General features: G+C 38.9%; 2 protein-coding genes across 4 annotated transcripts in view; one reads left to right on the top strand and one right to left on the bottom strand.

Moving 5' to 3' along the window:
- The window catches only part of LOC126969636 (DNA polymerase nu-like), a 23,130-nt gene extending 8,408 nt beyond the window's left edge, over positions 1-14,722 (top strand). Inside the window, exons 7-10 of the mRNA XM_050815196.1 lie at positions 1,349-1,503; positions 12,059-12,232; positions 12,855-12,998; positions 14,417-14,722. Of these exons, the coding sequence (XP_050671153.1) occupies positions 1,349-1,503; positions 12,059-12,232; positions 12,855-12,998; positions 14,417-14,535 (592 nt within the window). The 3' untranslated portion in view covers positions 14,536-14,722. The remainder of the gene's footprint in view (positions 1-1,348; positions 1,504-12,058; positions 12,233-12,854; positions 12,999-14,416) is intronic.
- The window catches only part of LOC126969643 (beta-1,4-N-acetylgalactosaminyltransferase bre-4-like), a 14,057-nt gene continuing 2,743 nt past the window's right edge, over positions 14,709-26,022 (bottom strand). For all 3 annotated transcript variants that reach the window (XM_050815209.1, XM_050815211.1, XM_050815210.1), the window contains exons 3-4: positions 19,369-19,725; positions 14,709-16,084 (exon numbers count right to left, since the gene is read on the bottom strand). In XM_050815209.1, the coding sequence (XP_050671166.1) occupies positions 15,904-16,084; positions 19,369-19,725 (538 nt within the window). In that variant the 3' untranslated portion in view covers positions 14,709-15,903. The remainder of the gene's footprint in view (positions 16,085-19,368; positions 19,726-26,022) is intronic.

The raw sequence follows: 26,022 nt of genomic DNA, 5'->3' as shown, positions 1-26,022 counted from the left end.
AAAGAACTCTACGTAAAGCGATGAAAAACTAAAGACACTTCTTTGTTTAAATGATCTGAAGATGTAATAATCTATCTAAACATGAAATGTGAAAAATTAACAGAAAGTAACATATTCCTAATGCAATAATTACATGTTTTTAGATTTTTTTGTAGATTGTCTGTCTGTAGGTAAATAGTTATATACCTGTTTATTATAGGAGTAGACACACGATGTTAATAATTATCTGTCTATAATAGTGACAGTATGTTCTGAGTTGACGCGTTATAAAACAATTTAGGCAGTAGTAACATTCAATAAAGCTGAACACAAGCAATGAATGAATATGATAATAATATATTGATTGGTGATATAGATACACGTTGTGTACAGAGCACCAGCAGCCGGTCCTGAACTTCCGGTCGGTGTACGTGGCCCGCGCCGGCTGGTCGCTGCTGGCGGCGGACTTCCAGCACGTGGAGTGTCGCGTGTTCGCGCACGCGGCCCGCGACACCGGCCTGGCCCGCGCGCTCACCAGCCCCGACCTGTTCAGGGTGCTGGCTGCTCAGTGGTGTGTAAACGCAGCGCGCTCACCAGCCCCGACCTGTTCAGGGTGCTGGCTGCTCAGTGGTGTGTAAACGCAGCGCGCTCACCAGCCCCGACCTGTTCAGGGTGCTGGCTGCTCAGTGGTGTGTAAACGCAGCGCGCTCACCAGCCCCGACCTGTTCAGGGTGCTGGCTGCTCAGTGGTGTGTAAACGCCCCACGCCACGCCTGCCTCCGCTTTGATTGCTTCTACGTTCTCTCTACCAGCGCCATATCAACCGCCCGGCTGAACAAGGGGACAAGAAAACAAAAATATTATAATACATTCAATATTATCATCACACAGCGGCGATATTAACTTTTACAAGTTGAATTCACTCTGTGTGTTTATATACTTACAATATACTAACGTATTTAATGCGAGCCGCCTACCCCATTATGTGTGACGTGTGGTGTTTGTATGTAACTTATATTTAGTTCAAATATTATCTTTTTAAATCTTTGTTATTATTTATTATATCTTAAATAGTTATTCTTATTAAATTTTTGCTGAATAATAAATATTAAGCAGTAATAAGCTCGAAATATAAAATATCGAAACGCAATGCTATTGGTTGAAGCGCGGTGTCACGACAAAATCTATGTAAGCATAATCACTGGGATGGTTCCTATATACATTATTTTCAGTGGTTAGTTAGTAGGTTAGTTCACGCCAGATGATTAAAATATTTTATTTTTTAAATTTTTAATTTGTTTGTTTGTAAATTTCAATTATTAAAATATTTTCTTTTGTTTCTTCTTTAATGACGCTACTCGCTGGTCCAGGTTGCAGAAGGCACAGCAGGCGGTGTCGCGGGAGGAGCGAGAGCGCACCAAGCGCATCGTGTACGCCAGCCTGTACGGCGCCGGCGTGCGCACGCTCGGGGACATCCTGGACGTGGGCTACGACCAGGCGCTGGCCGTCAGCAGCAGCTTCCACAGTACCGCTCACTCCTTACTACACTTACTATGACGATAAGAGGGGGCTCATGTCATGGGAAGTGGTGAGCTAACCGCCCAGGGATATCTGAAAAAGCAAGGGTTTATGATGTATTATTGAAGGTCCCTGAGTCATATCAGTTAGGAAAAACAGCAGCCGGTAATTAGTATGTAAGCTATGGTTTTAGTTTTATTATTGAACAAAATGGGAAACACGAAAATAGTGTTTTTTTATGTGGTAAAGCATTTGTATATGGCACTCAAAGGCAATAATATTTTGTATGCTGGAAGAACTAGTCCGGTCAAGTTAGACATCCTAGGTAACATAAATACGCACCTAGCTGAAATTGGTAGGATTGTTGAGAGCACCATTAAAAATAAATCTGATGACTGGATTTTTTTTATCCGGGATTAAAAGTCACAATTACTGATTTTAGGTAAGTTATATCATAAAATTATGCCAGTCAAACAGAAAAAAGTTTGTGTGTCAGCTCCGACGCACGACTTGAGTTTACTGCTCAAGAACGATTGTCTTTGAACAGGTACTGTAGAATACACTATCTACGTTCACAATGAAACACACACAAACACTTCTATTTATTTATTATCCACCGCCGTGGCAAAAATTTAGCGAACACACAACATAGTAATACTAAGCCTTACACCCAATACACAAAGCACAATCATAGTCCGTTTTAATCTATAGCTAGCGCCATCTAGGCATCTAGGACGTAAACTTTATTGACAGACTCACAGAGTCTGTGAACTGTGTGGAGGTTTACCTGACATGAATTTCAACATCCCGCCCACCAAGGACGAGTCCTTCAAATTAAATTATAATATATGGAACTTGACTACAAATGTACATTAGAATTTAACTTATACGAGTAACAGCTTACAACTAAACATAACAATCTGTAATAGATAATACATAATGCATAAGTAATTGGAACAATGATAAACTTATACAATCATACCCCCCACCGTGAGGGACTGAGCTTGTGAAAGCATTTGTTTTGAAAACTAAAGAAATAATTTAATTAATTTACTAATTAAGTCTAAACTAACTAAACACTCTTAAAGACGGACATTAACCGCCCACCGTAACACAAGGTAGAAACAAGAACGAAAAGAAATCTATGAATAACAAAAATTAAACCAATTTATCAGAATGCTTATCACTTAGGTAGGAAACAAAGCTTGTTAACAGGACGTTTCAACAATTTATCCTTGCATTTAATAGTAACTACACGCGTGACATTATCCTTGCCTGGATGTTTTTGAACTATTCTACCGAGAATCCATTTTGTTGGTGGCAAATTATCCTCCCTAATTATAACTATATCATCAACATCAGGTTCGGATTTTTTTATGGTCCACTTATACCTCTTATCTAAATTTAATAAATAATCTTTGGACCATCTACGCCAAAAATCATTAGTAATCTTTTGAACTAATTTCCATCTACTTGTTAAATTTACATTTTCAGCATGATTAATGTAATAACTATCACAAACATTAACAAGAGGTTCTCCTACCAGGAAATGGCCGGGTGTCAAGGGGAGAGGGTCTACCGGATTGTCACTTAACTGACTCAATGGTCGTGAATTCAGACAAGACTCTATTTGTACCAACACTGTGGTCATCTCCTCATAGGTTAGAGTATGATTACCTATCACCTTCTTAAAATGTGTCTTTGCCGAGCGAACCCCAGCCTCCCAAATTCCACCAAAATTTGGGCTTAAAGGAGGTATGTAATGAAACGTTGTACCCTCCATTGCTAAAACATCCGCAATTTCTTGAGGGACTTTTGATTTGGTTGTATGGAATATTTCTCGCAGCTCTTTATCAGCACCGACAAAGTTTGTGCCGTTATCGCAATGTAGATCAGTGCAACGTCCTCGTCGACCAACGAATCTACGAAATGCAGCGATGAAGCCTTTTGAAGTTAAGTCAGACACTGCTTCTATATGAATGGCACGAGTCACCATACACACGAAAAGGCAAATATAACCTTTATAGGATTTGCCTCCCCTACCAGGAGAGATTCGGAAATTTATGGGACCCGCATAGTCTACACCTGATGACTTAAAAACCTTACTTGGCTGCAACCGCACTTCTGGTAATTGACCCATCAGAGGAGTGGTTTTGCGTTGGGAGTATCTTATACATGTGACACAACGGCGAAAACATTTTTTAACTAACTGCCTGGCATGTATTATCCAAAACCTACTTCTGAGGTAATTGAGCATTGCTTGAGGTCCGCCATGCATTGTTGAGATATGAGCGTCCTGTACGATGACCTGGGTAAGATGACTTACGTCAGGCATCACTATGGGATGTTTCTCGTCGTAACTCAACTTAGATAAAGTTATTCGACCACCTACTCTCAAAAGTCCCATTCCATCTAAAAACGGGTTGAGAATGTGCAGTTCATTTTTTTTCTGTACATGACCTCCAGACTTTAGTTGCCTGATTTCCTCTTTAAATTTTAATGCCTGAACTTGTTTAATGCAACCTAGTAAAGAATCATTAATTTCCCTTGCAGTAATGAACTCCGGATGTTTCTTTCTTTCGTGCGCTTTTAATTTTAAATTTAAAAATCTATTAACATATGACACAATTCTTAACATTTTGTTCAGAGACGAATATTTACTCCAAAATAAATTGTTTTCTTCTTGCTTGAAACGTTGATTTGCGTCCACTTTCTTCAACGCAACTAAGGTCTTGATTTCCCCAGTTTTGCACGCTCTGACTTCTTCTTGTGTGCTGTATTCTGTTATTGGATAATTGATCAATGGTTGATGAAGAAATGCAGGTCCCTTCCACCAAAGCATCTCTCTCTTTAAGTCGGAAGGTTGCAATCCTCTGGAAGCACAGTCTGCGGGGTTAAGTTTTGTTCCAACATGATTGAACTGATTACTGTCTAGAATGTTAAGAATTTCTGATACTCTATTGCTTACAAAAGTTGTCCACCTAGACGGCAATCCTCGCAACCATGCTAGGACAATGGTTGAATCAGACCATGCGTGAAGCTTTTCTTTAGGCACAGCCATAACTTGTGCAACTTCATGCAGCAATTTTGTAGCCAGGACTGCACCGCACAATTCTATTCTAGGAATTGATAACTCCTTCTCAATCGGCGTCACTTTTGTTTTCGAGGCTAGGAGATGTACGTGAACATCACCCTTTTCGTTTACTGAACGAAAGAACACAACCCCAGCGTAAGCTGTTTGGGAAGCGTCTGCAAACGCGTGCAATTCGACTTCACAATCTTGAGTAAAATGTAGCCACCTTGGAATTAAGATGGTTTTCAGCTCAGTGAGTTGTGATCTGTATTTTAGCCATTCATTTAGCAAATCTACAGGAAGCTCATCGTCCCAAGCCAAACCTGACTTCCACAGTTTTTGAATGAATACCTTAGCAGTCACGACAACGGGCGCGATCCAGCCCATTGGATCGTATAGCCGAGCAATGTCGGACAACACTTGACGCTTTGTTGGTAATTTGTCAACTTCCGGCAAATCTACCGTGTACTGAAACTCGTCAGAATCTCTGTTCCAACAAATGCCCAAAACTTTAACCATTTTGTCTGCCTTAATGGGAATAGATGGAGCTGAACTCTGATTGTCTTGGTCAATGTACTGCAATAAGGCTTTACTGTTGCTGCTCCACTTCTGTAATTGAAAACCTCCTGCCTGCATAAGCTTATTCATTCCCTTATAAATTTCAATTGCCTCCTCTTCAGTTTGACAGCCCGTCATGAGATCGTCGATATAAAAATCCTTCATCGTTATTTCCGATGGGGTTGGATAATTGAGACGCTCGTCCTCTGCCAACCGTTGCAGAGACTTTACGGCCAAATGAGGTGCGCACGCCGTTCCAAAGGTGAGTGTGAGCAACTCGTACTGACCCAGAGGTTCATCGGGGTTGAATCTCCATAAGATCCTTTGGAAACGCGTGTCCTCATCATTAAGGCGCACTTGCCTGTACATTTTGATTAAATCTGCAACGATACATATAGGAAATATACGCCACCTCATCAGAATGTGTCTCAGATCTTGTTGTAGTTTGGGCCCGACATGAAGATTGTCGTTAAGAGATACGCCGTTCTTACCTTTGCAAGAGGCATCGAAGACAACTCGTACTTTGGTAGTTTCCTTATCTTCCCTTACAACGGCGTGATGTGGAAAATATACTGCCTTTGGCTCGACCATTTCGTCCTTTATTTCGATCATATGATTTAAATCCAGATACTCTTGCATTACCTTGCAATATTCTTCCTTAAAATTTGGATTCCTTTGAAGTTTCTTTTCCAAATAATAAAATCTTTTCTCTGCTATCTCCTTTAATCCTCCGTATTGACATTGTGGATCATCGCTCTTAAAAGGTAATCTGACCACAAATCTTCCTTCTTCATTCCTGAAAGTAGTTGAGTCGTAAAATTCTTCGCATTTTTCTTCTGTTTTAGTAAGTTTCTTTTGAATCAAGTTTGGTTCATTTTCTAACTCCCAGAATTGTTTTAATAAAATATCTTCTCTTACTTGAACGTGTAGGCTTACCATTTTTCTGACACCAGTTGAAGGTACTTGGGATACCTTCCCTGAAATGATCCACCCAAAGATGGTGTTTTGAGCTAATAAGTGTCCCTTTGGGTGTTTGATAATGTCATTCAAGAGGACTTCGCCATACACTTCAGCTCCTAGTAAAATATCAATTCTACCAGGTGATTTGAATCCTGGGTCAGCTAGTGATAGGTTCTCAATATCTAGCCAATCAGGTGACGAGATTTTGTTGGTGGGTAATCGAGAAATAAGGGATTTTAATACATATGCAGAAATTTGAATAGACTTACTTGGATCCCTACGCGACTCTATTTGGAAAGAAACCATGTGCTTTATACGCAAGCGACCGTCCCCTATACCTGACACGCAGCCACTAACTGACACTCGCTTAAGCCCTAATGTTTGTACTGTTTGCTCTGTGACAAAAGAGGCCTGTGAGCCTTGGTCGATCAAGGCGCGTAGAACACAGAATTGACCGCTGTCAGAAGATGCTCTCACAATTGCCGTCGCCAAAAGAACGTCGGCCAATCCGACGACTGTTTCTTCCCTTGCAAAATTGGCAACGACATTCACCCTTTGATTGGGTGATGAAGGTTGACTGTTTCCTTGATTAGGTTGCTTTGATTGTGTGAATGTGTGGTTGTTCTCTGTTGTGTTTGTGAACCCTTGTTGTATTTCTCTTTCCTGATGAAGCAAAGAGTGATGTCGTTTACCACATCTACGACAGCTTGTTGTGTAACGACATTTCTTAACTGAATGGGTGGGTGCTAGACAGTTAAAACAAAGAGATTTTTTCTGTACGTATTCTTGTCTCTCTTGCGGCGCTAGTTGTCCAAATCCCTTGCACTGATAGAGGAAATGATCTCCTGAACACATGATACATTGATATTTCTTAGCGTCATCATGAACTGCGAATGATTTAATTTTCTCTATACGTTTTGCATTGTTGTGAGGAGTTTTAGACATTTGTTTGCTACTATCAATCATTTCCAGTGTCCTAAACCGTGACTCTAGGAATACTTCTAATTCATCCCATTTAGGCAATGTGTCAGATGAAACACCACTGACAGTTATCTCCCACTGGCGGAGTGACTCGTGATCTAGTTTGGACACGACTAGGAAAACGAGAATTGCGTCCCACTCTTTGGTTTCAATTCCCAAGTTGTTGAGAGACGTGATACACGATGTTGTTCCATCTAGCAAACATCTTATGGAGTAGGCAGATTCGCTGGTGATATGCTTTTGAGTGAATAAACTCTTGAGAATAGCATTACAATTGTACCTTTTGTTATTATATCTGTTTGTCAGTTTTTTCCATGCCGCGCTGTAGTTAAGTTCAGTTGTTGGTAAATTTCGAATGAGCGCTTCCGCATCACCCGATAAAGTGCTCTTTAAATAATGCAATTTTTCAACGGCTGACAAATTCCGATTGTTGTGAATAAGTGAGCAAAAAAGATCGTAAAATTGTTGCCATTCTTCGTATTTTCCACTGAATTTAGGTAACTCTATTTTAGGAAGTTTGACATCACTGGACTTAGACTCTTTAACCACCGACTGTGGTGGCAATGCTTGTGATTCGTCACGACGAATCATGGCATGAATAGCTTCTTTCAAACAGCCTTTGTAATAAGTATAGTTTTCTTCAAACGTATCGTACGTGCCTTTCGTAAAGTAGTCAAGACTAGAGCTTTGGCTTTCATTTGCTGTTCCAATAATATGCCAATGAGTCTCCGTAAACTCCTTCCACAAGCTTTCAACTATTTCCAACCTTGTTTCTAAATAACCTCTTGTGACCCTTTCCTTAGGACTTTTTCTGTAATTAGCCTCAGCTCGATTTAATTTCGTAAGTCTTTCCTGTTGAATGGCAATTGATTTTTCCACACTCATATTGTCAGTTGTGAGAAATTTAATTCAATGAGATAGGTAATTATTCTAAGTCGATGGAATATATTTGTTGAAAATCTGCTAAGTCAATGAAGCATTCATCGAAATCTTTCTAAGTCTTTTTAAAACTTAACACTTCAAAATTTTTTGGGCATGGATTCCCCGTCTGTGCACTTATTAGTGAATTATTCTAAGTCCTTGAATTTACTTTAAAATTTTACAAGTTCAAATAATATCAGTAATTTTATAAGTTAATTTACTCACAGTTTTAGGGTCCAAATTCACTTTGATTTATTAGCACTCAACTCACCGCTACCACATAGAAACTTTATCTTCTTATATCTGTTGTCCTTTTGAATTTCCCGGGTTTCGGCACCAAATTTTTGTAGAATACACTATCTACGTTCACAATGAAACACACACAAACACTTCTATTTATTTATTATCCACCGCCGTGGCAAAAATTTAGCGAACACACAACATAGTAATACTAAGCCTTACACCCAATACACAAAGCACAATCATAGTCCGTTTTAATCTATAGCTAGCGCCATCTAGGCATCTAGGACGTAAACTTTATTGACAGACTCACAGAGTCTGTGAACTGTGTGGAGGTTTACCTGACATGAATTTCAACAGGTACTAAACAAAATCAAGTCCAATGGAGTCGGTTACAAACATACATACAGCAGAAGCTAATAAAAGAATATTAATTTAAAAAATATTATAGATATTAAAAAATAAAATAATAGGTTAGGTTAAAAATTGTCTATTTGGCGTTAAATAAGCTATATAAACTCTCCATATTAAATTAAACATTTAATTATGTGCATACCTCATATAAATTTGTATCAACTATATAGATAATTCAATATTAAATAAATACATAGCACACATGTTTATATATACAATACATGTCATATTAATGTATGAATTGTAACATACTTAGTACCCACGTGCTTATCTGATTTTCCGGCACTAGCATTTACACCACTTTCTTCCATAATTTATAGAATTTTCACTTAACTTTATGAAAGTATAATAATAAATCAATTTCAATAATATAATAAAGCTTCAAAACACAAGAAAATGAAATGATGCGCACCAAAAACGTTACTATGACATTTTGATGAGCAGATTTTACTATCCATACTTTTCTCATACCGAGCGCTTTATATGAAAATCGATTGATTCTTAAGGAGTAAACTCCAATAAAGGTCCTAGGATCAATCCAAGGCTCAAGCCTTGATTCACTCCAGAGCTGGTTCGATTCATAAATTCCATGTCTAATAAACTGCTGCCGATCACGGATATAGTCAGACAAGAGATCACAAAGCTTTGGACAGAAGCCTATAGCACAAAGTATAGCAAACAGGATGCCATTATTAACCCTGTCGAAGGCCTTACGAAAATCAAAGTAAATCACATCTACTTGTAATCGTATATCTAATTGTGTTGATATAAATTCTGTTAATGTTAACAAATTTGAATTTACTGACCTTCTGCATCTAAAACCATGCTGAGCATTATTAAGAAGTGTAACTACCTGTAAATAAATTAGTCTGTGGGGACCATTTTCAAATATTTCAGCTGGTGAAGATAGAATTGCTATGGGTCGATAACTTTGAACATCGGATTTATCAGAACTCTTCGGTATAGGCGTTACACTCGTTGTTTACCATTGGAGGGGATAGCAACATGTTTGCAAAGATAAATTAAATATATGAAATAAAGGCAATGCATGTCTTTAAAGCCTTGAAGAGAAAAGATGGTAATCTGTCTGGTCCTACTGAACTGGAAGATTTTAATTTATTAATACCATATAGAATATCCTGAGAAGTGAATTGAAGTATATTTACATAGTTGCTATTGTAAGAAGTGTCATTATTATTGGCTTGTGCTGTATTTAGTTGGGGAATACCGGTAGAATACACACTTGCAAAGAACCTGGCAAATGCATCAGCAACTGCAGTTCCCGTAAAACTGGCCCGGAAGTCATCTAGCCGCTGGGTTTTCCTCCAATTTCTATGTAATTTAAGTTAAAGTTTAGTGTCTTTTATAATATCAACCAATATCAATATAATAAAAAGTTATATTGTCGTATTACTCGAAAGATTCAGCGTTCGATTTGGAAGTACGAAATAGTTTTTAGTTTATGAAAGTGACACTAGATGACGTTTAATCTAGTATTATTTGTTTTTTAATTTGAACTAAGATGGGGTGTCTGTGGTTCAACGCCATCTAATAGGAAACTAGGAAATTAGGAAACTAACTTTCATTAGCCACAACACTTCATGTGGCCGACAGGAAAATACAATGCTAATTGTTACCTTATTTGTAAGGTGACAAAGTCTGTTTATATTAAAATGAGAAAAACGTTACTATCAAATTTTGATGAGCAGATTTTACTGTCCATATTTTTCTCATTCCGGGCGCCTTATATGAAAATCGATTCTAAAGGAGTAAACTCCAAAAAAAAACAGTCCAACTTTTTCGCAACCACATTTAGCACAACATGCCTAAAGTTCCAGTTGCAAAAAATGGTATTTAGCAGTTTTTCCGGCGCAGGTGGGAGTAAAGCTTGAACTGGTTCTAATGTATTGTCGATCAACTTCAAACCCCAGTGTTTTGGTTTTAGCTGATAACCAAAAGCAAGCTGCACAGTATATTTTTTATTTCGCGCATTTTTTTCAAATCGCCAAAAGCCCGTTTTTGTGACTTTTTACTTGATCGTGGCGTCGCTCACGCCACTCGCGTTTTTTGACATAGTTATACAACGTGTCGCATACAATTTTTAAAACCTAAATAAATATAGGCCCAATGAGACCTCCCCTGTTTGTGACAGAAAAAGATCTGGCCGTCCACGTAGTGTTCGTACGAAAAAGGTGTTCGTACAAAGCAGTAAGGGAAAGAATTCGAAGAAATCCTGTCCGAAAGAAAAGATTTTATCTCGGGAGATGAAGATAGCACCTAAGAACCATGTCGCGTATTTAAAAGATTACTTAGGACGTGCACTTATAAGAGATGTACTGGTCATTTCGGGTGGTAACATCGAAACAACTACTGAAGCGGTACGTAAAGGGATGTCACAGAAAAATTTTGTTTACGGATGAAAATTTTTTTACAATTGAGCAACATTTTAACAAACTAAATGACCGTATTTATGCTCCAAACTATAAAGAAAGCTTCCCAATTAGTCGACAGAGTGCAGCTGGACACTATGCGACTTCAGTGATGGTTTGGTGGAGTAGTAGCTATGAAGGAGTAACTGAGCCATACTTTTGTGAAAAAGGTATCAAAACTTCGGCACAAGTGTATCAAGATACCATTCTTGTGAAGGTAGTGAAGCCCCTTAACAACACCATGTAAAATAACCAAGAATGGTCCTTCCAGCAAGACTCGGCGCGATGTCATAAAGCTCGGTCTACGCAGTCTTGGTTGGAAACGAACGTTTCGGACTTCATTAAGAGTTGAAGACTGGCTGTCGTGTAGTCACGATCTTAATCCGCTGGATTATGATTTATGGTCAGTTTTAGAGAGTACGACTTGCTCTTAACCCGATGATAATTTGGAGTCCCTAAAACAATCCGTACGATTGGCAGTAAATTTTCCTATGGAAGTGCGTGCTTCTGTTGAACGGGCCTCAACGTTTAAAGGACTATATTCCAGCCAATGGAGACCACGTTATAAACATAGCTCCAATCAAAGCACCAAATATATCGCTACACACAGTGTTCAAGAATATGCATACATGGAAAATGAACTTTATTAAAATAAGTTAGAAGATTCAAATTAGATTGTCGACTTTAACTTAGTTGACATATTAATATCAACATTCACTATAAACATGCAGAGACGGAGCTCTATACCATTACTCCGGTTTTAGAAGCTAGGGATTATAATGCAATCCATATTCATTTGATATTTTTTTTTATATTTAACCTTCATGGACGCGATCACAATCTAAAAGTAACTGTAATTTTTAATTACTGTTGAATGTTGGAATGTTACTGATCACCCACTACTCCAACACAATAATTGAGTAACCTATGTGGACGCAAACGCCACAATCACAAAATATGACTAGCACACGTTTTGTATATCGTAGGAACGTTCCCGTCCCTCAAAAGTTTCGGAAGGGACGTGGTGGCGCGGTGCCTCCAGCACCAAGGGCGGCTACACACGAGCAGCGGGCGCACGCGACACATCCCCGACATCTGTAGCGGAGATAGCGCCGCCAGGAGCCACGCGCAGCGGCAGGCTGTCAACTTCATGGTGCAAGGTAACATAAATAAATTATAATATTAAAATGAAAAAATAATGTGTGGATGCCGGCTATATTATGTGTACCACAACGGCGCCTATTTCTGCCGTGATGCTGTAATGTGTAAACATTACTGTGTTTCGGTGTGAAGGGCGCCGTAGCTAGTAAAATTACTAGGCAAATGAGACGTAACATCTTATGTCTCAAGGTGACGAGAGCAGTTGTAGTGCCGCTCAGAATTATTGGGTTTTTCAATAAGTCTGAGCGGTACTGCATTTAATGGGCAGGGCTTATCAATGACCATCAGCTGAACGTCCTGCTCGTCTCGTCCCTTATTTAAATAAAAAATTCATTATGAAAGTAGGTTACAGTACACTTTGCGTTTCTGAATATGATTATTTGTTGTGACGTTCTTACTATTCTAATGCAAGGTGAACGAGGGTATATGCACCAAGCAGAGAATGGAATATTCAGATTTGAGGTCGAACGAGCGTACGAATCACTTGAAGGTAAATTGTCTACTCTCCAACCACATCAGAAGAATCACAGGATCGTTGCTGTTCTTGTAATGGATGTAATCAAAGCACTTTTTGAAGGTTTTCTTGTCAAACGTTTAATTGTGGGTCGTGTGTGGTGGAAGGTCTCGCAGCAGACATCTGCAAGTTGGCCATGGTGTCGTCCGACAGCCGCCTGCGAGCCGCTCACGTCCCGTGCGAGCTCGTGCTGCAGATCCACGACGAGCTGGTGTGGGAGGTGCGGGCTGACCATCTGCAGACAGCTGCAGGTGAGACAGCCAGGTGACCTGTTCAGCAGCTGAACACAGTATAGTTTATTTGGCCCCTCCCTCCGTAAAATTAGTAGTCCATTAATAGACAAGCTAGACCTCTTCAGCTAAAAAGGTCATAATATACCTGTGTTAGTAAAAATAGGACTTTACAGAATACAACAAAAAGAGGGAATGCTATGTTAATTTATTGTTAATCGAGTGCAATTAACTTTTGTAATAAAATTTCTTTATTCATTTATGTACTGCACATGGAAGCAGTAATAGCAGTTGTTAATCAGCTGGTGCTCCTCTAGGTATCCCGAAAGCTGATTTGACTTGATTATCCATATCTTTGGAGAAAATGGCTTTCTTAGGGATCGGGTGCACTAAAGCCGCCTTCCATAATTGAGACTACGACTGATGAGGTAGTGACTAGAGCCAATTGCGGAGCACTATCGGGGGAATACCATCGGGCCCGCTCAATTTATGAACTCTCTGTCGCGTCATGGGCCACCAAGTCATCGTCCCTGTGCAGTGGTGGAATGGCAGGCTGTCAGAAGTTTCCTCGGACAGCCTTGGCGAGTGACCAGAATGCATGAGTTCCCTAGGGAAGGAGTGCAAGCCTCGTTACGTGCTTCGACGATTTCGATTTTTCATTAACGCAATAACTGAATTTGTCATCATAATATATAAACCGTATACAAATAGAGACATTCTAAAAACGCTTTTAGAAGTGAAACGACTTATAAATCTTTCTTTTTTAATATTTACTATACAGAAACGGCATGCTTACGAAAATATTTTATGTAGCTACCTCTAGTTAACATAATACTGATTAATGCTTATAGATATACATGCATGAATACAAGAATATTTTCGTACAAAATAGTTTATAGTTAAATCTGACTAACTTTATGAACCCTCGTAACACGAGTCACTTGCCGGGTTCTTAAATCCTTTTAATGAAATAAGTCGTACCATATGTACAGTGACCACTGTACATGTAATATAGCGTATACAGGTATAGGGCTCCTGTTTCCGCAATTAAACCACTAGCATGGGTCCATTTTGCGTGTATATATATATATATAGCGTATACAATTTGTTATGTTTTTAAAAGTTCCCACTAACAAACAAAACCCTCACTTCTAGGATTAATACACAAATAAAATTTGAAAAACAAAATTTTATGAACGTTGTGGGACTCGAACCCACGACCCCTGGCGTTCCGTGCCAGTGCTCGAACCAACTGAGTTACAGTTAACTTGAAGCCACAACCTGAGAGTTGAACAAAACATACAGGATTTTATGACGATACGTCACTCGAACAGTTGGTCTAAGTTGGTTAGAGCACTGGCACGGAACGCCGGAGGTCGTGGTTTCGACTCCCGCATCTTTCATAAAATTTTGCTTTTCAAAAAGGTATAATTTCAAAGGTATAATCAAGAGCACGATGGAGCAGTGCGGCCGACAGTTCGGCATGGAGGTGCCTCTGCCCGTGTCCCTGCGGTGCGGGGACACCTGGGGGGACATGGAGCCGCTCCCTCTGGTCTAGACCACGTCCCGGCGCGAACAAATATCACGTTCATATTGTAGAACTCCAATATATTCTTGGAAATGAGGATAAAATTTTAATGTTCTCCGCAACTCATTGGGACAAGTAATTTTCCAGTGAAATGACACCTTTGTATTGTAAGAAGCACGTGTTAATAATTAAAATATTCCAACATTATTTTAGCACTTTATTTTTCTTTTAACGTAAAACCACAACAATCATAAAATTAACTTATTTTAATAATATAATTAATTTAGTTTAATATAAATGTTTCTGAGCAATTTGAAGTAATAATATCAGAAAGCGCAGCAAACTGAAGAAAAATAATAAATAAATAAATATTAATCGACAAGCGACTAGACGAGTACCTTGCAATGTGTCACGACTTACTTATTATGATATAATATATTATATACTATAATGAAACAATGTTAAAGAAATGTTACATAGTTCTGTTGCTGTTTAAAGTACAGGGTTACTGACAAATGATCGTATTTTTCGAATTTATTTTGAAAAACTAAGTGATTCTTTATTATAATTTTATATACTTACTTACAAAAGTATAATATGTATAATTAACAATTCAAAATTTAAAACATGATGTTCTTAATAATAACATGACAAATATCCATCACAGCAGGAACAGCAAATAGTATCTGTCATTAGTTTTAATTTATTTTTTCTGTTCTCTTTAAGTATATCATTGTATTGGTTGTTAAACTATGGATGTATGTTTGAAATAAATTATTATAATTAATAACAAAACGTCATTCATTGTGATCAACACCGTTATATTATAATATTTTGTTGTCGATTTCTAGATTCACATAAATACTTAGGTAAGTACAAAATTGTGTAAAATTCATTAATTAATTTATTACAGATCATTTAACATTTTATTTAGAGATTCAATATAATATTCATATAACGAGAATTCATGCAGCCTTCTTGTAAATCATTATATTTTTATTTTTTTTATTAATCTCACTAAGCCAATAAATAAGTGCTAAAACAACACAAATTTATAGATTCAATTAAAAGATCAATACAGTTAAGAACCACCACCATTAGATCAGTTTGAACACAAAATACACGCATCAAAATAAGTCCGTTAGGTTGGAACCTTCACTGTCACAGTTGACACACAAAGATCCCTCGATTCAAATCGGAGATTAGTGAATAATAAATATGAGTTTCTCTCTCCACAGCACTATTGATGAAGGTTGTCTTACAACCAGCTGTGACAGAGATGAGACACGATTTTCATTAAATACTGTAGGTTTTTTCAGCGTCCCGGGCTAATAATAATAATATCATATAATACATTAATAAATGCAATCCAGATGAACACAGGCTCTGTGACGGTGTCTAGGTGACGACCCGTATCAGAGTGAACAGTGGGTGTTGCGAGACGCTGACGGACCGGTAGTGCATGGAGTTGAGTCCGTCCTGGGCGGCGACCGTCTCCGACATGAGCCTGAAGCGCTGGCCGTTGACGGGAGCCTGCTGGTGGACCAGCATCGTGTACCGAGACATGTCCGGCGGGAACCTGGAACACATAAACCACGCGTCAAAGTAAATCCGCGCACGTGAGGAGAGACTGACCAAGCCAAGAAAGCATCGGACGGACCATTGTACGAATGTAAAAGGAAAGCAGCGGTACGCGATGAGTGGCGAATAGTCGCGAAATATTTAAACCGAAATTAGTGATTCCAACATCTAGCTGTATAGCTGTGCTGGTTAGGAGCCGTAGTAATATTGAAAATGTTTAATCTTCTTCTCTGTGACCAATTCTTGACCACAAAACAATCAATGTTAATGTGACAATGTAATGACGTTCTATACATATGGACTTATCACGTCGTATAAAAACTACGCCGAAATAACAACGTGGAACGTGCCACAAATAACACCATAATAAACTTCGACTGCTTTATCTATTTCCGCATTTACTCCAATTGTTTTAAGTATTCTTGGTCAATAAGCAGCTATGTAAGACATTTATTCAGTTTACCTTTGATTCGGACAGTGACAATTGACACACGACTAAGGAGACAAGTGTGCTTACATTGTCTTTAAGCACATTTCTGCCGTTCCGCTATTAGACTGCGAGTGATATGTCTTTATATCTGTAGGTACCGATAGTACCTCATTATGATAATGGTACATATAATATTATAACTATATATAGCAAAACTGCATTAATAAATACTAGAGGTGGGCGTTATAACACACAACACATTATATATTACAATATATTTTTACAATAGTATAACACATTATAAAATTTGTCACTAGACTGTTACAATATAATTATATAAATTATTTCCATACTATTAAAATTCGTTTGAAATTTAATTACAGCGCCATCTATATACACGAGCGGTAAGTAGTGCGTTTGTTTTATTAAAAATTTTGTAAATTTAATGTTTTTCAACAGATGGCTCTTTTTCTAATTCGCTTTAGTGAGTGCTTAGTATTTAAAGTAATATGAACACTTGCCATATCACAATAAAAGCTATTTTTACTTGCGACAAACAAATATAAAATTATAACACTGTTGTTTTAGATTGAAAAGTATTGTAAACACTCTTGCTATAAACATAAGAGCTATTTCTACTTGCGATGAGACGAAGATAAATAATATTTTGGATAAAACAACACTTTCATTCATTATATTTCCAATGAGAATCATTATTTGCGAGTTTTTAAATTGACAAACTGCTAGTTGTGTTTTGAAAAGTATTATTATCATTTTGAAGTAAAATGTTTGTGAAAACTATGGTATGAATAGTAAATTAAGTGGATATGTGTAATATATAATACGTCTTGAGTTATTTTTATTTTTTTTATGTAAATAGACAAGTGTTAGTGTAAAAATAAAAGTTTTGTGAATAGTGTAAATATACGTTTAGTTAATAATTTCTTTAACTCATTAGTCGATCAGATTGTTCTGTGTAGGTCTGTGTACCTACACAGAACAAAAAGCTTTCTAAAAAGCACAACAAAAAAAAATACCATCTACCTAGTACTTAGTGTTAAAGTAATTATTCCTCTTCAAATATGTTATATTATAACACTAAATAACTTCAAACCACAACAACAACTATCAGCGTAAATAATTTCGATTAAAATTTATAACATCTAATATATATTATAACAGTTTACAACAACAGTTAGAAAAATATAACACAACAGTATAATTCATTGAAAAATTTTAACAGTTTAGACCACCTCTAATAAATACTCAATTGAAACACTAAATATATAACGGACTGCAACGGTTTCACACATTTTGAAATAATTTCTAATGTAATACAATGTAATATTAGTTCAAGTTGCGGTGGTAATTACTTACCACCAACATTTATTTTAAAATTTCACTTTCTTTAAATCATTTCTCAAGAAAAGAGTGAATTAGAAAATCGACCTTGAGGTCGATTTTAGGTTACGAATTCAAGTAGACATAGGTACAGCACCTGCAAACGGTCCCATACAAAACTGTTCCAAGCGAATTTTTGGTATAAATATTGAGAAAATATATAAGTACGATGAAAGGGATTATGAGATATCTTTCCACAAAGAGCTCATATTTTCCTCTTATATCTGTGAGTTGCGGCCAATTTCATCATAATTGTACTAGCGGACCCGACAGACGCTGTCTTGTCAATAGAAAAAAATGATGTAGGTGAATAATGTGAAATGTGTTGTCAAAGTTAATGAGTTAAATGTGAAACAAAAACGTATTTCTGAATGATTTTATAATACATAGTTATAAAATTGTAAGGGCTAATATCGTATTTGTGTAAACAGCTTTTAAATTACATTACACATAATGACATAAGCCATCGCAGACTTTTCTCTATACCTATATTATAAGATACACAATTACTCCATACATTATTTGTTGTATCTCAAAGGGTTTAGACTTTAGACAGCGTTCAAACTGAAAGCTCTTCGGCAGCTTGTAAAAATTGTCTGGAATGGTTCAAAGTATGATACATACTTGTGTAACTTCATCAAAAAATAGTAGTATATATTTCCTAGACTTGTAGACAGCCTTATGGAGGTCTACAAAAATGAACACTACTTACAATTGCTCACATTTATATAGGCTTGGATTCTTATGACATGCTCTATCAACGAAACGAAAGAAGCTCCAAACGAAGAAATTGAGAAATTTTACTCAAGTGGTCAAGAATTCTACGTAAAATTATTTCTAGAGATGAAATGGATATCCGGTCGCTATCCGGTATCCGGCCTATCCGGCGGCCTTAACACTATCCGGCCGAATACCGGATAACTACCTACTATTCGGCCGGATAGGCATCAGGCCGAATTAAAAAAAATCTGTATAAAAAATATATTCTTAACTAATTATTTGCTTTATTTAGTTAGTTTTAGTATCACTTAGGAAATATAAATAGTTTTAGTTGTAAATTTTAATCACACCATGGTAAATGAATGTAATAGAAAAAAATTAATTAATTAGTACTCATACTGCACTAAAGGCAAATTATGGTGGATAAATACTAATTTCTCTACATTGAGATGTTGCTAACTTCGCTCATTACCGAAAAGAACCGAATCTAACCGAGTCTACTCGATAGTTCGCGCCCCGCCTACGCAAGTCTGTGTTTGTGTGTGCGATACACCAAACGGCTAAGTTTCGCCGGATATCCGGCGGCCGGATATTCGGCTATTCGGCCATATGGTTGGCCGAATATCCGGTATTCGGCCAAACTGCTATCCGTTTCATCTCTAATTATTTCACAAATACAAACCAGATTTGACTGAAGTGATAAACTGCCTCAGATAACGTGACATACATACCTGAGTATCTCTAGGTTGTGGTCCATTATCCTAGCCGCGAACTCGTCGTCCTCGCCGCCCCAGCCCGTGAACTTGTTGGAGAAGCCGTTGAGCTGGCGGAAGTGCTCGGTGGTGAGCGCCAGGACTCCGCCCACCAGGCCGTAGTAGGGCAGCACGAAGCGGAACTTGTCGAGCGAGGCGCTGAGGTGTCTGGGCTGCAGCAGGCAGGCGTACAGGTTGGCGGCGCTGAGCGGCAGCAGGTCCACGTCGTGCAGCACCAGGCACGGGAACAGCTCGCGAGCAGCCTGCCGCGCGCCCACGTTGTACAGCAGCCCCTTGTTGAACAGCTTGGCGTCGTGCTGCTCTATCACGAATATCCTGCAAGGCCCGCGCTCTCATTATTATTATTATATTAACACTACAGAAGTAGCGTCGGTGACTTCACTATTAATAGAAAGCAATTTACAAAATAAAAACAAAAAAGGGGATAAAGCTATTGATCTTGCATCCCTTTCACGTAACTCATTTAAATGTTTGTCACAATGTCAACTTTGCGACAGAAAGTACAAGAGCTATCATGCTATCGGTTGGCGATTAGCTGGTGAATAATATTTCTAGTGTTTACAAATATAATATTTAATAGTGTAATGCTTTTGTTTATAAGATTTCCTATAATAAACATAGGGTATAATACTGTGTAATATGATAATAAACAAAATTATTCCAAGTATTTCAGGTTTCTATTACATCCAATAATAAAAAATCAATGGATAAATGTAACGAGACGAAAGATTTATGGGTGGCAAGTAAATATGCAAGATGTTTAGTCGATTTATGTTCAAAATCAACACTTTTATTCAAAATAGGACTTGATAACACTTATTGAACATCAAAAACTAACACCCATTTCAAATAGTATGCCTAAAACCTGAGAAGAACGGGCGCAACAAACTCAGCCGGCTTTTTTTTCATAAAAAATATGATTATAAAGTGATATCATACAATTAAACTTATTATTTAATAGCCTGGGCACGGGCACTCCATTCCCAATCTGTGGTATCATTAAGAAAGTCATTTATGTTATAGTAAACTTTACCATACAAACGTTTTTCACAATTCTTTTGAATTTCGTAATACATTTAAGTTTTGAAGTTTTAGTTTTGAACATTTTCTGGGATCTTATTGTAAAAGCATATACATTGCCCCACAAAAGACTTATTAATTCGACTTAGCCGAGTAGCAGGTATTATAAGTTTATGTCTGTTCCTCGATTAATTTAACATCTGGATGAGAAGGGGAATTACCAATGGCACAAATGCCCAGTTAAATACGCGCCTTTATATTCCCAATTTCCTGTATGGGGTGGAAACGCGAACGATACAAGCTCAAGCAAGATAATAGAAGGATTTGAGATTTGGTGCTGGAGGAGCATGCTATGGATACCCTGGACAGTCACGCGCACCAATGCATCGATTGTTTCGCAGCTTCGAGTCCGTCCGGCCAATATATTTATAACAATCTGCTGCCCGTGCATAAACATTAGAATTTATACAATAAAATAAGCAACCACCATAAACACTAGAAATAACTACAAGCTTATAGTAGCCCCTACTAGGCTCTGTAAAATAAACAACTCTTTTTCCATGCAATGGTATTACATTTTACATTACCCAAAAGCGTAACTCAGTTATCAATATAAAATAGATTTAAATCATTTATTAATTGCAGTTTAATTATTAAGTAAACGACATCACAATTATGGAGTTAAATAGTTGTTACTTTCTATAAAATTTATGGCTCAACTTTGTAGTTTACTAGATTGAATTATTTTTTAAATTATTTGTGTTATCCATTACAGAATTCACGACTCAGTGAAATCATGTCGTTACTGTCTGTTGGTATATAATCTTCTACGATTTATAGACGACCAGCCGCATATTGCCCTGCTTGAGAATCATTGTGTAGTTGTACTCGCATATTTGTTGTCAGAAAAACATTTTGAACAGTGTATGTGGGCAAATCGGTCGCGGCAGACCTCGTAGAACATCCGTTGACCAAATTGGGGACGTTTTGCAAAAAGGTCCGAAGCACCCACAACCGGCGAGCATGTATGAAAACAGTAATGAATGCAGAGGAAGCGCGTGAGATGTGTAAGGATAGAAGCAAGTGGCATTCTTCTGTCTCCGCCTACCCCGACGGGAACAAAGCGTGTGTGTGTGTAAAAAAATAATTATGGCACTTATTTAATCTGTCTGTGTACACCCAGTAATAACCGGCAAGGTCTGTCTAAAGTCACCAGCTAAAAGTACCACTATTCTTCCCATGATACCTGGTTACTTTTGCTATCTTTCATTGTGTCATCTAGGGCTTCAATTGCCTTTTTGGGGGACATCATATATTTGTCCCAAACCAACAGCTTGCACTGTTACAGGATTCTTCCACACTCACTCTTTTGCTAAAGTTGCAAACTAGCATTTCCTCATGAGCTAAGTTCAATGGCAGTTTAAGAACTGAGTGCGCTGCTCGCCCTCCTAAGTAGCTAATTCTTTATCTTTCCGGATTTAGAGGTAATAGTATGTATAATAGTATGTTTAAAAAAAATGTTTCGCCAGTGCCACCTGGTGCATCCAAAAACAAACAAACCACCTTTACTACTGGCAACTATTTGATTTACTGTGTCAAGGACTAATCTTTGTTCTGGATTCAAATCTGAAGTTTCGCCGGAAATCGAGTTAAACCATTTTTTACCGTTAAACCCTTACCCTTCCTATTTACAGCTTTGGATTATTTATTTTATTCTGCTTTAAAAGTAAGGATGGAAATAAGAGTCACTTTTAATATGACTTCTGGTGAGTAACAAATGCTACAGCAACTCTCTAAAAAAGCGATTCACCCGATTGTATTAAACGTGCAGTCATTGATAGATTGACAGATGACGGCTATAATATTGTAAAGAATGGAGATTGTCGAAATCCATAATGTTTTAAGCAACTGATCGCTTTCAAACTTAGCCGTATTATACTTCGTCGCCAATCGAGATACTGTATTAATTACTACAATTTCAAACTTATGTCAAATCAATCATAATCATCAGCCGGAAGACGTCCACTGCTGTACAAAGGCCTCCCTCAAAGATTTCCAAGACGATCGGTTCTGCGCTGTCCTCATCCAACGTATTCCGGCGATGCTGACCAGATCGTCGGTCCATCTTGTGGGGGGCCTACCAACACTGCGTCTGCGTCGTACGTTGTTGCCATTCGAGGACTTTACTGCCCCAACGGCCATCTGTCCGTCGAACTATGTGCCCTGCCCACTGCCACTTCAGTTTCGCAATCATTTGGACTATGTCGGTAACTTTGGTTCTCCTACGGATCTCCTTATTTCTGATTCGATCTCGCAGGGAAACTCCGAGCATAGCCCTCTCCATTGCCCTCTGAGCGACCATGAGCTTTCTCATAAAGTCCATGTTCATTTTGTGAACTACTCCTTGGGAAGCTGTATTGAGGCCATCGAGCATATGGCTTAAGTCTTCCATGGTCTCTGCCATGATTACGATATCGTCTGCTAATCGAAGGTGAGTGATGTATTCGCCGTTGATATTGATGCCCAGTCCGTTCCAGTCCAGAAGCTTAAAGACATCTTCCAATGCACCGGCGAACAGCTTGGACGTTGTCTGATTCCACGCTGCAGTCGGATAGGCTTCGAGATCTGATCAAATACTTTTATTCAAAATAGGATTCAAAATCACCTATTGAACGTCAAAATCTACCATGGTCTGAAGAAGTGGAGAGTCGAGATCCTGGAGACAGACTGACATGGTGGCGTTTCTATACAAACTCTTCAACGCTTCGATATATCGGTAATCAATGTGGCACCTCTGGAGACACTGAAGCACCGCCCAGGTCTCGATCGAATCAAAGGCTTTCTCATAGTCCACGAACGTCAAGCATAGTGGCTGGTTATACTCTTCTGTCTTATGTATAACCTGCCGCAGCGTATGTATGTGGTCTATAGTGCTAAAGCCTTTTCGGAATCCGGCCGAATTGTTCGGGAGGCTGGAAGTCGTCAAGCCTGCGCACCAGACGATTCGTGATAACCCTAGAAAACAGCTTATATACATGGCTCAGAAGTGATATGTGCCTATAGTTCTTCAAAAGTATTTTATCGCCCTTTTTGAAGAACAGCACTAGTATACTATTGAATAGTTTCTGGATGGTCTTTAGTACAGGGGTACCAACATCTCTCAGAAGCTCAGCTGTAATTCCATCATCACCCGGCACCTTGTTGTTTTTAAGCTCTTTTAGGGCCATACTAATCTCATACAGGCTGACGTCTGGGATATCTTCGGTATAGTGTCGGGTTAATTTGGCTCTTGGGTCTGGCTGGTTCACAAGGCTGAACCTTGTGAACTTCTCTACTTCCCTCAAAAGTTCAAGTTTAGACTAACGACCCTGGCGTCACCGGTCTTCAGCTTCGTCAGTTGGCTCCGTCCAATAGACAAATCTCGTGCGAATAGTTTTGTAGCCTTCGTTACGCTCTATGGCCGCCTTCACACAATCTGTATTGTGGCGGCGTATATCGCGAATAAATGACTGCCTATACTGGGAAGCATCGTACGACTGAAAGGTCGTTTGGCGTCTTACATCCATCAATTTGAGGGTATAGTCTGAGATTTTTCCGGTTCTTTTTGAACGGCTGGCCTTGAAGAACTTAGACCCAGCCGATTGAACAGCTGCCACGAACTTGTTATTATACTCGTCCACGTCTACGCAGTCATCGAGGCATTCGAAGCGGTTTTGCAATTCGAGTTGAAAGTTTTCGGGGTTTTGGATCTGGATGGGTGCGGGTCGGAGAATAGACTTCCCCAGTCGAGACCGCGCCAGTTTTGGATTTATATTCAATGTGCCTCTTACAAAGCGGTGATCACTCCCAATTTTCACTGAGTTGATCACGGAGATCATTGAATATATTATGTCTTTTGGTCGATATAATGAAGTCGATTTCATTTTTAATGTCACCATCGGGGCTGATCCAAGTCCATTTGCGTTGTTCTGGCTTAATGAAGAAGGAGTTCCTCATATAGATATCCTCCTTTTCCATGAAGTCAGCCAGCATCTGGCCTCGGGCGCACCGATTTCCATAACCGAATTGCCCCATTCTCAATTCTCTATGACAACGTTGAAGTGGGTCTTTGGAGTGTGAATGGCTGTTAAGATGTCTTCGTACATGGCTTTCATCTCCTCGTCTGAGTGTGTCGAAGTCGGAGCGTAAACCTGTATGACCTTCAACGAATACCGTTCAGTAATTCTGAGTAATAGGTACGCTACCCTAGTCGACACGCTCCCCATCTCAGTTACGTTGTTGACGAGAAACTTGTGAACGAGGAACCCGACACCACCCTGGGACAGTTGGTCGCCCTCTCGGAAGTAGAGCATGTGTCCGGAATTTAGGATTATCGAGTCCTCACATAACCCCACGACATCCCATCGTAATCTGCTCACAGCTTCCTTCAACTTCACGTCGGTCCGCAGTGTGTTGACATTGTATGTTGCCAGGGCTAATGGTCTTCGTGTGCGGTAGCACTGCCGCACCCGGGGATTCTTAGCACCCCCCGACCTGTCGCTTATGTGGCTGCTACTGTGGCCACCACGAGCGGGGCCGCCGGGGACTGGGGGCCGGGAGTATAGTGTCTGTCATATTTTTGGGGCGTTTTTTGCCATAATCGCCACGCTTGGCAGACGGGTTGGTGATCGCATTAAATGGTGTGCTCGTCACGAAAGATGCTGCTCCATCCTCCATTGTTTGTATCCCTTGGTCACCTCTTACGACACCCACGGGAGGAGATGGGGTGGTGCTATTCTGGTGCGACACCACACACAAATGTCAAATGAATGCATATGATTTTGATACTAAACTAAATTTCAATTTTTACTTAGGCAGCCCGACCTCCTATTACACAGTATTAACATCCTCTTTGAAATGAATTTATCTGAAAATCAATGCTGTATTTGGAGGATGCTATGATCATATACTAATACTACGAGGGCGGCACTGAAAATTTCGGGAATCAGGGAAGTGACTCAATATTACTATTTAAAAATGTATTTATTGCTTTTCGAAGTATTCTCTGCGAAATTTAACACATTTTTCCATACGATGGAACCAATCATTGAAGCAACCATTCCATTCCGAAGTAAGGGTCTCCAAAATGGCCGTTTTATAGGCGACCACAGCTTCTTCAGGTGATGAAAATCTCTGACCACGCAATTTATTCTTTATTTTAGGAAAAGTATAGAAATCATTAGGCTTAGGTCGGGGCTGTACGGCGGATGGTCTAATAATTCCATGTTTTCTTGCTCTAAAAACTCTTTTTTTCTGTGCGCGGTGTGAGAACTTGCATTGTCGTGATGGAGGATGATGCGGCGGTTGCAGTTCTCTTTACGGAGTTCAGAAACGACCTGTGGCAAACAAATGCTAACATACCATTCTGCATTAACCGTTCTTTGTCCCTCAAGAGGAATAGTCGCAACATGGCCGGTTTTGGAGACAAACGTGGCCACCATTTTTTTTGCAACACTCCGTGAACGAACAATTTTTGTTGGCTTTAACTCATTTTCGAACACCCAATCTCGTAACTGGTTTTTTGTTTCGGGTTCGTACGCGTATATCGAGGAT

The sequence above is a fragment of the Leptidea sinapis genome, chromosome 18, assembly GCF_905404315.1.
Source record: "Leptidea sinapis chromosome 18, ilLepSina1.1, whole genome shotgun sequence".
NCBI lineage: Eukaryota > Metazoa > Arthropoda > Insecta > Lepidoptera > Pieridae > Leptidea > Leptidea sinapis.
The sequence above is the reverse complement of the archived record's forward strand: the minus strand, read 5'-3'. Positions and strand labels throughout refer to the sequence as shown.